The 13,229-nt window shown below is 37.7% G+C and overlaps 2 protein-coding genes across 2 annotated transcripts; both read right to left on the bottom strand.

The window, feature by feature from the left end:
• Nucleotides 1-201: 201 nt before the first annotated feature.
• On the bottom strand, nt 202-1,495 carry LOC116027653. Its single transcript, XM_031269358.1, has 3 exons — nt 1,456-1,495; nt 672-1,044; nt 202-601 (listed from the first exon to the last, which is right to left on the bottom strand). Exons 1-3 carry the CDS (start codon nt 1,493-1,495, stop codon nt 202-204), a joined length of 813 nt encoding a protein of 270 aa, XP_031125218.1.
• Nucleotides 1,492-5,991, bottom strand: LOC116027652. The gene is made up of 6 exons (XM_031269357.1): nt 5,949-5,991; nt 5,183-5,659; nt 4,551-4,724; nt 2,494-2,903; nt 2,250-2,354; nt 1,492-2,067 (listed from the first exon to the last, which is right to left on the bottom strand). The coding sequence occupies exons 1-6, from the start codon at nt 5,989-5,991 to the stop codon at nt 1,492-1,494; spliced, it is 1,785 nt and encodes a 594-aa protein (XP_031125217.1).
• Between the last annotated feature and the right edge of the window lie 7,238 nt (nt 5,992-13,229).

The following is a 13,229-nucleotide window of genomic DNA, read 5'->3' as shown; positions in this document are numbered from 1 at the left end:
ACTCAGAAATAGAGTCAGGGGGGATAGAATCCCAATACAAAGCAGAAGATTGCGAGAAAGCTAACGGCGCAAGAGTGTGAGCCCCTCGATTAGCAGTCCTTGGAATTAAACTAACCGAACAGTGAATAAAAGAAGACATAATAGCCCTAGAAGCGTCAATTGAAAAGCTAACATAAGAGAAAAAGCTGATAGTAGTTGCAGTTAACAAGCTCTTGAGAGTGGAACAATCCGTGTAGATATGCACCGAGGATACCCCCGACCCTTGAGCCATGACAAGGCTTTTTTGCAAGCTAAGGATTCCGCCATAAGTGGTGAGTAACAGTTCGGGAGCCTGCTGTTGAAAGCTGCAACGAAACTGCCATGAGGCATCAAGACCGCACCGACCGTGGCCTCCTTCGTCTGCTGATGGAAGCCCGCGTCGACGTAGCAAAGCAGCTCCGCATTATGCACTGGATGGTTCGTCACAGCTTGGGCCGAAGGCTGACCGTTTTGCTGCTGGGTGCACCTGACGCCACGCCTGGACCGCAGCACGAGCCGATCGGCATACGGACTTGGGGAGCGGAAGTGAGCCTTCCCATAGTGCCATATTCCTCGCCCTCCACTGATAGTAAAGTAGGGCTACAACAAAAAGGAGATCATCCTCTGTTAACATGCCTAACGCATTAGCAAACCACTCACCAAAATCATCCCCTCCCACACTAGGAACATGCAAAGAAGATTCATGCCATACTAGTGATGAAAAATCACACAATAGAAGTGAGTGCATTGTGTTTTCATGCAAGATACCACACATAGGGCATGCTGGATCAATTTCTACTCTTTTTAAGATCAAGTTAGTTGTAGTAGGAAGGACATTAGAGAGTGCTCTCCAAACAAAAACTTTCCATTTCGCAGGGCATTTGATTTTCCAGAGATGTAGCCATTTATCAAAAGTGCCCGGGGTATGCACAAATTCTCCAATAATTCGTTTGTAATCATCTTTAACAGTATAAATGCCCCTGGGGTCCCCTAACCAAAACCACGAATCCTCATACTCAATTGCAACTGGTACCCTCAAAATACGATTTACATCACATTGATCAAATATATTTAATGATGTGAAGTTAAATCTATTGTTCAAGGAAAATTGACTTAGAATTTTATTTGAAGACATAGGTAATGTTTGAGGGTTAATTAGGGGGCGTTGACCTATGATAGACAATAAAAAGGTCCAACAAATCCTAAGTATTGCAAGAAGTATGAACATGATGATGTGTCTAAATGTTTCAATAATAAATTTTTTGTAATTCTAAAATACTAAATTTTAAAAGGTTTCCCAAAACAACATTTTCAATTAGCCTTTCAAGAAAAAAAATTATACACTAATCGCTAATTTACCAAACACTTTTTTACACTGACTAATATTATCAATTAATTATACCTTCTAAACCAAAGCATCAGCTAACAGCCATTTACCTGGCCTAAATGTGATCGACCCATAGCTTTGAGGATTCATTGTTGGATGAAGCGATACAAGTTACGGAACATTGAAGCAGTGGACTCAAACCAGAGCTTCGTATTTAGGAACCAAAACAAAGCAACTGGCACACCCGAAAACACAGCGATCAGAATTGGCACCAATGCCTTATTATACACCAAAAAGAACGCAGCCGTAAAAGCCACGAGCATCCCAGCAATCGACACGCCCAGCGCCGCCAGTCCCATGAACAATCTTTTCAATGCCACGTGAAAATTATCTTCCGTGTAACGCAAAATGAGGATGGATAAAAAATTGACAATTGACACCATTGAGTAGATCATTGCCACGGCATCTGATACTGTGAAAACGGTTTTCTTCTTAGCTCCCGCGCCCTCGTGATGATTGCCACCTGGCACGGTGAAGATGGCGGAAAACGTCACCGTGGCGATTAACGTTGCCACAAGCATGCATGACTTTGCTGTGTCTCTAATGGATTTTTCGCCCTCTATCTTCAGCGACATGTGCTCTTTTGAGAATAATTGCTTTGGTGTTCTGTCGTCGTCGTTTAGCATGTCGCATAATGATGGTGGCATCATATTCTCCATATCCTGCATGCATGCATATATGGACACCGTACCTCAAATTAATAATCTCTATAGCATATCTACTAAGTATAATAATAAGAATATAATAATGTGCTCAGTGACTCTCTTTGTGTTTCAATAGGTTGAGAAAGTATAGATGAATGCATGCAGTACTCTTTAAAGCTAGTATTCGTTTTAATTTGCACCTTAAACCATGAAATCTCTCTGTCAAATTGAAGGGCTGCGGTGGATAACCGGAGAAGTGATTGTGGCATAATCTTCTCTTGCTCTTTTGCCCTCTGTGTAAGTTGCTGCAACAATTTGTCATAAGTTGTACTAGTTAAAAGTGTACTAAAAAAACAACATATATGCTTAATTAATGTTAGGGGTAAAAATTGAATTAAATAAAATAGTTGACTTCGATATGTTCCCAAATCCCACTGCACCTACCTCATCAGGTAATGGGTTTTCGTTATTATCTCTGCAAAATGTGGTTTGAGTCATTGCCGCTAAATGTAAAACATTGTTGCGGTCTTTGTCTTCGAGGAGAGTGATGAAATCTTTATAGCCATGTATGTTACATATAAGACGGACGACTTTCTCTTGTCGATGCAATACAGCGACGTGGAGAATGCTTTGTCTTTTTTCGTTGAGTTCCCACAAGAGATCAGGATTAGTGTGAAGAATCATGTCTAAAAACTGATCATTGCCCTCTTTTGCAGCGCAGTGAAGTATCTGTTGTGGCCTGATTAGATGTGCAAACTTTTCGGTTAAATTGCTATACTCTTCCCACATCTCTTCAAGTAACTTACGGGCTTTACAACTTGTTGGAGAAGATTGTTCTTGAGTACTATTCTGCACTGTAAGTACGTGATTACATTAAAACTAAGCTAGCTAGTCTTTAATTGCATAGGAATTCAATAAGTGACAACACATCAATGAGAAATAGTATATACATATATACATATACATATATATATATATATATATATATATATATATATATATATATATATATATATATATATATATATATATATATATCATGGTTGAAAAAAATCTCTAGACTCTCCTCAAGCGCTCGTGGAGCGCCTAGGACACCGAGCCGGGAATTAATTCGGGCCGTGTATTTTTTATTTAATTTTTAAGTTTTTAAAATTTTGTTTAAGTATTTTAATTTTTTAAAGACTAATAATTATAAATTTTATAATACTTTAATACGGAGTAGTTAATACTAAAATATTAAATATTAACCTAAAAATATATTTTAGGGTTATTTCACTCAAATGATGTTGTTTTGAGTGAAATAATCCATTAAAAAAAAAACAACAATAGCTAATCGGCTGACTAGGCGGTGCCCATCATTTATCGTTTTGAGTGAAATAATCCATTAAAAAAAAACAACACAACAATAGCTAATCGGCTGACTAGGCGGTGCTCATCATTTATCACTAGGCGGTGCCCATCATTTATCGTTTTGAGTGAAATAATCCATTAAAAAAAAACAACACAACAATAGCTAATCGGCTGACTAGGCGGTGCTCATCATTTATCACTAGGCGGTGCCCATCATTTATCGTTTTGAGTGAAATAATCCATTAAAAAAAAACAACACAACCATAGCTAATCGGCTGACTAGGCGGTGCTCATCATTTATCACTAGGCGGTGCCCATCATTTATCGTTTTGAGTGAAATAATCCATTAAAAAAAAACAACACAACAATAGCTAATCGGCGGACTAGGCGGTGCTCATCATTTATCACTAGGCGGTGCCCATCGACTAGGCGGTGCTCATCATTTATCACTAGGCGGTGCCCATCATTTATCGTTTTGAGTGAAATAATCCATTAAAAAAAACAACACAACCATAGCTAATCGGCTGACTAGGCGGTGCTCATCATTTATCACTAGGCGGTGCCCATCATTTATCGTTTTGAGTGAAATAATCCATTAAAAAAACAACACAACAATAGCTAATCGGCTGACTAGGCGGTGCTCATCATTTATCACTAGGCGGTGCCCATCATTTATCGTTTTGAGTGAAATAATCCATTAAAAAAAAACAACACAACAATAGCTAATCGGCTGACTAGGCGGTGCTCATCATTTATCACTAGGCGGTGCCCATCATTTATCGTTTTGAGTGAAATAATCCATTAAAAAAAAACAACACAACAATAGCTAATCGGCTGACTAGGCGGTGCTCATCATTTATCGTTTTGAGTGAAATAATCCATTAAAAAAAATACTGGCTAACTTGTGCAACCTACTACTAAAGCACAACGAGTCAACTGTTAACTCCACTAAAACTCGAACCTACTCCCATCATCCATGTGGGAATGTTAATCGAGACACCGGATGCCACTTGACCACAAGGTCTTTGGCTTTCTAACACTGATATATATATATATATAAAAGCTTTCAAATTTAATAATGATGTGTTATACTTTAAATGTGTGTTTGCATGGTGTGAAGTAGCAAGAGATAGAGCATGTAAAGATCTTACAAGGTGTAGAGAATAATGCAGAAGTTGAGCCAACAAACTTTCGCCAAACCCCTTCTTGTTTTTCAGTAGTAAGCGCTTGAAGCTTTCGAGCTAACAAATTCAACATCGATCGATTCCCTTTCAACCTAGCACTGGCCAAACGTCTATCCTTGTGAAAGAAGTTTAATGCTTCATCTACATCAATTACAAACAGCTAGAGTTACGTTGATTGATAACATTATTATTCATATAGTACATCAAGTAGTGGACAATTCAAAAAAGTAGGTATTCTTAGAGTTAATTCCACCTGAGGTCTCTTGTATTTTGGAACAATTTTAAATTTAATCTCAGACTATCATATTTGTTATTTAATATTTTTTGATACTTTATCCTTCTTATGACTTTTCTTATGTTTAGTAAGGGCAATTTTGTCTTTTCATATTTTTTTAAAACAAAAAAAAAGACAAAAGAAAAATATGAAAAGATAAAAATGCCCTTATTAAAAATAAAAAAAGTCATGAGAAGGACTAAAAGTGTCCAAAAAATAATAGTCTGAGATGTTAGAATGACAAAAACGATAGTCTAAGACTAAATTTGAAATTGTCACAAAAAACAATAGAACTCCGGTGAAATTAACTGGGGTATATACCTACCATACATATCATTCCGAATAGTGGCTTCCAAAAGCTCAATGCGTTCCTGGTAAATCAACTCCTGAAAAGGCGTGACAGTGCAGAGGAAAGAAACCATTTCCTTGTGGCCTAACAATGCGGCCTGATGGATAGGGATCATATCATCATATGCCCGGATGGTCGAAAGGTTGCGATTCTTGATAATCATAACCTTAGCGTTGGCCACGACCCCGGACACGACCGCGTAACAGAAAGCGGTACATCCTCTGTCGTTTTTGAGCTCCATGTCCTCTGGATTTAGCCTCATCACTAGTTGTTTCACAAATTCTGAGTGTTTCCCGGCGGCGGCAATATGGAGAGCCCTATCTCCTCCTTTTGTAATCCTGTCACAAGCATACTTCACATTGATATCTAGAATTTGTTTAGCAGATTCCCAGTCCCCACGTTTCGCAGCTTTACATATGATTTGGTGATATGGGCCTTGGGCTTCATTGCCACCTGAAAATTGCATAGTATACATTTCAGGCCATTGCATGCATGCATACCGCCTAATTAAGCTAACCACAGCACCTTGTACTCAGATGACATGTAGTGACTCCCCATATGGAAGGTCATGAGATTGAGTCTCAGTAGAGGCAAATTAACTTTTTGTGCTTCAACAGGTTGAGAAAGAGGTTGGGAAAATATGTAAGAACATATACTACAATGTAATAGGGTCAGTTGTATTCAAAAAAATAAATAAAAATAATGGAGACTAGAGTAGAGTGAGGCATTATATTGCCATTACCATCATCGCCTGGATTCTCAATATCCCTCTGATTCTCAGCCATGCTTTAGTTTGCTTGTGGATCCGATCGAGCTAAGTTCTTCTTGTAATAATTCTATATATACATGTATGACTTTGTAACAACCAGAAAAGAGTAGATCCAAGTAAACCTTAGCTTGTTGACCTGCGGTGTGCTTTTCGAGAAGATTAAATAGCCTTTTTTTTTATCGACTTTGGATCACTACACTTTATCCTAGTATAACAATATATTATTTGAGTAACAATAGATTTTTTTGGGGCAAGTTTTCAACAATAGATTGATGTTCGATGTTTGTACGTGCCAAAGGCCAAAAGGACAAAAATTAATGACCAATTCAATAGCCAAGCACCTTGTATTTAGATGGCATGTAGTGACTCTTCCATATGAGAGGTTATGAGTGTAAAGGAGTAATGTAGATTAGTTCACGTTGTTTAGTTTTATTTGTGTGGTTAGGCTTTGTTAGAATTAGTCTCCATATTATTAGCTTAGAAGCTGTTGTATGCAGGCTATTTAAGCCATCTTTTTTCCCATAATAAATCATTCACTTACTATCTCTATATGGTATCCAGAGCCTTACTCTAACGAGCAATTATTTTTTTTCTTTTCTCTTTGTCAATCCTTCCCACTAAATGGCCACAAAACAAGTCATTCAACTTAATGCCCCAACCAATTTTCCCATTAAATTGACGTCTTCTAACTTTCAAGTTTGGAGAAAACAGATTCAAGCCTCTCTTATTGGCCTTGACTTACTCGGCTTCATTGACAGTACCTCTCCAGCTCCTGCACAATTCCGTGATACGGCCCAAAAGGAGCATAATCCAGAGTACATCCCATGGTTTAGACAAGATCAAACCATTCTCAATGCCATTTTAGGGATCGGAGCTGTTCCGACACTATCCAACAACTGATCTCCTCCGCGGCATCATCTGCTGTCGCTTGGGAACGATTAACTACAACTTTTGCAAGCTCATCACCGTCCCGCATTGTGTCACTAAAAACCAAACTGGCTTCTAATCCTCAAAACGGACGTCCAGTTGAGGAATATGTTGATGAGATGTTTAATATTGCTGAAGCTCTTGCACTTGCTCAAAACCCAATCAGTGAGCAAGACCTGGTAATCCATATTCTTACTCAACTCAATGACGACTATGATCACATAGTTCCTGCGCTACGTATACGACCAACCCCTATTACCTTCTCGGAACTCAAGGACTTAGGGTTATTGCATCACTTCCTTGGTGTGGAGGTGATATCATCTAAGGCGGGTATTTTCCTTTCTCAAGCTCAATATATTACAAATATTCTAAAAGAGTTTAATATGCAAGATGCCAAGCTCATTTCTACACCTGGGTCTGCGGTTGAACTGCATAGTGCTGACGGCACAGCACCGGCTAATAGCACCTTGTACCGTCGCGTGGTTGGACGTTTACAATATCTGGCCATTACTCGCCCAGATGTGAGTTTTGTTGTTAATCGGTTGTCTCAGTTTTTGAATTCCCCTTCATTACTACACTGACAAGGGGTGAAACGGGTGCTCCGTTATCTCAAAGGTACGTTGTGTCATGGTTTATTTTTACGCCGTGGTGTCAAGCTGCACCTCACAGCCTTCTCGGATGCAAGCTGGGGTGGTGTCCATGATGGTGGTCGGTCAACTACGGGCTATGTTGTATACTTGGGTTCAAATGTTATCTCTTGGCGGTCTGTTCGACAGAACGTCGTGGCTCGTTCCTCCAGTGAAGCAGAATATAGAGCCCTTGCCAATGTTGCGGCTGAAGTTGTGTGGTTACAGAATTTACTGCTCGATCTTGGGGTACGGTTCACTACGCCACCGGTGTTGCACTGTGACAATGCTGGGGCCACTTATGTCTGCAAAAACCCTGTGTATCATTCCAGAATGAAGCATCTAGCCTTGGATTATCTCTTTGTGCGTGATCTTGTTAATAATGGTACCTTGTTAGTTAACTATATTCGCACGCAAGATCAAATTGCTGATGTGTTTACCAAATCCTTGTCGCGCCGGTCATTTGAAGGTTTTCGTTCCAAGCTGGGTGTCTCCGATGGATCCACCATCTTGCGGGGGCGTGTAAAGGAGTAATGTAGATTAGTTCACGTTGTTTAGTTTTATTTGTGTGGTTAGGCTTTGTCTGGCTTTGTTAGAATTAGTCTCCATATTATTAGCTTAGAAGCTGTTGTATGCAGGCTATTTAAGCTATTTTCTTTCTCATAATAAATCATTCACTTACTATCTCTATAATGAGAATAGGTTGAGAAAGTATAGATAAAAATATACTACAATATAATAGAGTCAGTAACAATAAAAAAAAATGACCAATTCAATAAATAACAGACGCAGAGCAGGGCATGAACACGACGCGCGTGTGTGTGTTTTTTTTTTTTTTTTTTTGACAATTTAAGCATGTGCTTCTATGTGAAAGAATATACTTTTATATATTTAAACAATTAGCAGTTATCTTTATAAGCTAATTAATTGAAAAAGAAATTTTAGCCTCAGCCAGCTTATTATGAACTGAAAAATTAGCTGTAGACAATATTAAATAAGCCTCATCACAATTACATGTGATCGATTAGTATAACAGTTTTCTAACAACCATTGTCCTTATGTAGAATTAAAGAATTAAAATGAAGTTGCCCGTTTAAATATATGTCTATATTGTAATGCTTTTTGGAGAGTTATTTATGGCCAAAGCCCAAAGGAGATTATGCAATATAAATATAAAAGTAAAAGTGCAAATTAGTGTTTCGTTCAATTCAATTGTTCAAACACTCAGTTATCATGATTATTTATGATTTATCACTTCCCATATGCTCTATTGGGTTAGGACATACGGAGGTCCTTAGAGGTGGGGTTCAACATTTTGGAAGAAGAAAAATTAGAATTAATTTTAATTATTATACTATTTAATATTGAGAATGGTTTTGTAAACTTTCTGTTTTTTTTTTTTTTTTTGAGTACTACTGATTCTGTCTTTATTTAATGGTAGATGGGGATTGAAATTAATGTGTAGGTGGTGTTGAAAAAATTATTAGTAAAAGATAATATGTAAATGATCATTTTGAGATAATATTCTGAGCTATAGTTATATGAACTAGGGTTTATTGTGCGAATGGTAGACCATGTCCAGATTATTTACTTGCATTTAACATATTATGTATTTTCAGTTAACATATTATATACTTTTAGGGTCCGTTCGGAGAACAGAAAAATGACTTCTGAAAAATGAATCCTTTTCTAGAAAGCATTGTATTTTCCAGTGTTTGGTTGCAACTTGAAAAATTGTCTTGGTGCATGTGTTTGATTCATTTTCTGGAAAATGAGCATAATTATTTATAATTTAAAATATACAATGATGGTGGTGGATGATGGTTGGTGGTGATGGTGGTGGGTGGTGGGGGTGGGGGTGGGGGTGGCGGGTGATTGGCTACTCCACTGCTGCAAATGGAAAATGATGACTTCCCCAAAAAAGGGAAGCCATTTTCCATAAAATTCTCTCTATTTTCATTGACAACACCCTTATTTTTCATTGCCTTCCATTTTCCCCATCTAGCCAAACACTGGAAACCTGGAACAAAATCATTTTCTGGATTTTCAAACGCACTCTTAGTTTATTTACATGTACATAATCTGTTAATTAAAGGTACATATATAATATGTTAATTGTAAGTACATAATTTGAACTAATGTTCATATATAATGCATATGGTGACTAGGTCCAGACTATAACTTGGGATATTTTGAGTGTGGTTCACTTCTAATTTGGGCAGGATCAAAATATATTGGGATTATGTTATGTGAGAATTTAATTTGACATATTATATATACACTCAAAATAGATAATTGATAAATGAAAATTTGAATTTTGAAGTTTATTGAAAAAAAAAATGGAGCGCTGTAAAAGTTTTTTAAAAGTTTTAAATGGGACTTTGTCCCACTACATTTCAATCTTTTAAAAAAAATTTGAAAAGTGTATAGTAGCTAAGAGGTTGTATCATACACAAGGATGTAAATCAAAATCGAAAAATGAACTCGGCAGGCTAATCACTTGAGAATTTCTTTGTTAATTTCCTTTATACATAGCACTCTTGGAGTGAAGTGACCAAATTTATTATCGAATTAAAATTCATAATGAAATACGAAATCCATGAACGAATTGAAATGCACTAACTTTGTTCTCCAAAACTTCAAGTCAATGTTTATTTCAAAAAAAAAAAAAAAAAAAAACTTCTAGTCAATGTGTACGCATATTCAAATATTTTATTTCACGTGCATTTCGAATCTTTCATTTATTGCTTTAATTTTAATATTTCTGCGGGGTCTGCTGTGACAAAGTCAACATCAATTTATTTATTTTTATTTTTCTTGAAATATAGCTTCACAGTTGATTAAACGAGACGGATATTAAAAATTATATATAAATTTAAAAAAAAAAATTATGTATCACATGAGTTGACTACAACCTGTCGATCTTAATGTAGAATTCTTTTCATATAAGAAAATGTAGATTAATCTTATGTGGCCATTAGTCTTGTGCTCAAATGACATATAGTGATTCTTCCATACGATCGATTATGAGATCGCCTCTCAGTGTAGGTGTACTAACTCATACTAAAATGCAATAGAGTTAGTTGTATTAAAAAAAAATTAATCTTATGTGTTCGTTTTGTTTTTTTTTTTTTAAATTATAATTTTTTCGAGTACTATCGACTCTGTTACAATATAGTATCTGTTCATAACTACTTTTTCAACCGACTAAAGCACAAAGAGTCAACAGTTTGCCTCCACTAAGGTTCGAACTCACTCCATGCCGGAAAAAGCCACTAGACCAGAAGATGACTTAAATTTGATTTTCAAAGATGATACCGATTTATATATATATATATATATATATATATATATATATATATATATATATATATATATATATATATATATTTTTATTAAAGTACTGCCGGCCCCTTAGGGGATAACGTTTTTGTAATCAAGCTTTAAGCTTGACCAATAAAATACCATTCCGTCAAGTAGCTAGCGAGACCGAGTCCCGTGCCTGCCCTAAGGGAATAGAGTGTAGATTTTCATTTTTTTTCCTAACAAAATTAATCAAGGCGGACCATGACCAATAGTTACATCATATCGATAATTACTGGGTCCTTTTGCTTATGGAGGCGGACGCATGGAGGAGGCAGACGCACTTGAGGAGGCGGACGCAAGGAGGCAGCGAACGCACTTGAGGAGGCGGACGCATGGAGGAGGCGAACGCACTTGAGGCGGCAGACGCACTTGAGGAGGCAGACGCACTTGAGGGGACGAACGCATGGAGGAGACGGATCTCTGTTTTTCTGACATACAAACTTTTGTACTCAACTATGATTACTTATCAATATTATCCGGTAACCATTTTTACCGTCACATGGTGTATCTATTGCTAGGGGTTCCCTATTATCACAAATATGTTTTTCAAGGATGATTGTTATATATTTTGCAAAGCTTCTCCCGGTGAAAGTCTTGTTCTAAAAAGTATTATTTGAAGTTTTGCTCAGGCCTCTGGGCAGACTGTTAATAAGGCTAAATCCACCCTTACCTTTAGTAAGAATGTTCAATTCATGGGGATAGGTGATGGAGATAAGGGAGGGGAATTTGAGTGGCACCTACCTTGGGTTACCTTCACTTATCCGTAGAAAGAAGAGTGAAATTCTAGGCTTCATAAAGGAGAAGGTAGTGGGAAGGATTAAGAGCTCGACAACAAAATTCTTATCAAGAGCGAGTAGGGAGATACTCTTGAAAGATGTTATTCATTGATGAGTTGTAGTTTTCGCAGTGGATGGAAAGAAATAGGTGTTAAAATGGAAAGATTTCCGAGTATCGTTCTCAAATGACGGCAAGGAGGGAATTTGAGCGGTAAGGGGATTAAGCACAAGAGTGTTTAGTGTTTGAAAGCTAACCCAAACATAGTAAGAAAGGTGCATGAAACATAATGAAAATAAGGAATAAAATGTTGGGAACAATCAATTGGAAATGAGGATTTGGATCTTGCAACTCATATAGGTATCCTTGATTTCCTAAGATATTAGGCTAACAACACTTAGATAATGAAGATGAGACAAGGTCACCAACACCACCGCCACTCTCGTGGTCAATGGACTCACTCCTTAGACCGTAATGTCATCCTTGTGATCACTAGGCTAGGAGAGGCATTTTGTCAAACATGTTATGTGCCTCTTATCTTCCACTTCTCCCTTTTCTCAAAGGTGAGAGGGAAATGTGCTAGGCTAGGCTAAGGAGTAACTCTACTCTCGTAGATGAGACTCCTTCTCCAAACACCTCTCATATAGGTTGATCACCCCTACACAAGAGTCAAAGTGGATCACCACTCACACAATCAAACTCATAATCAAGCAATTGCAACCTAATTGATCCATTCAAAGCTCAAGAACACCCATACAACATTGCTCAATCCAAATCCACAAAGATCTACCTAATCATACTTGGAATTGAAATAGCAAAATGCAAAAGTAATGACAAGAAATTAAAATGAAGACTTAGCTAGGGATTTGAACTTTGAACTTGAACTTGAATGTTGATCTCAATCTTGCAACAATGGAATTCTTCTCTAATTCTAATCTAAACCTAAGAATTGCAATGTGGAGTGAATTGGGAATGTGGAGTGAATTGGGGGAGATCTCTCTAGGCTAATCCTAGAGAGAGAAATATTCTAAACTGATCTAGAATTGAAATGTGAAGGATCCCCTGCAAAATGGCTCAATTCCCCTTTTAAACATTGCAAAACTGCCAAATTTCCGCGATGGACGCCAGGGTGGACGCGCGTCCATGGGCGCGTCCACGGCGTTAATTGCGTCCAGACTTCAACTTCAGAGAGGGTTCTGATGGGCGCCACCTTGGACGGGCGCGTCCACTGCACGTCCATAGCAGACTTCTGTTCTGCTGTGCCAGAATCAGAGAGCGAAAAGTTGGACGCAGGCATGGACGCGCGGCTGGACGCGCGTCCACTGCGTCCATGGCGTATTTTTGCTCCAACTTTGGTTCGTTCTTCACTTCTCTGAAATATTGTCATTTTCCGCCCTTTTTGCACATCTTTTACCTATAAAACAATTAGCTAAGCGTAGAACGGGGTCCAATGACAATAACAAGCATTCTAACGTAATAAAGGGGCAAATCAAACACAAAAGCTTTCAATTGTACACAAGATGATCCTAAAACGACCTTATAAAGATGGCATCTTTTGTAC

The sequence above is a fragment of the Ipomoea triloba genome, chromosome 8, assembly GCF_003576645.1.
Source record: "Ipomoea triloba cultivar NCNSP0323 chromosome 8, ASM357664v1".
NCBI classification, from domain to species: domain Eukaryota; kingdom Viridiplantae; phylum Streptophyta; class Magnoliopsida; order Solanales; family Convolvulaceae; genus Ipomoea; species Ipomoea triloba.
This window is presented reverse-complemented; position numbering and strand designations above follow the sequence as displayed.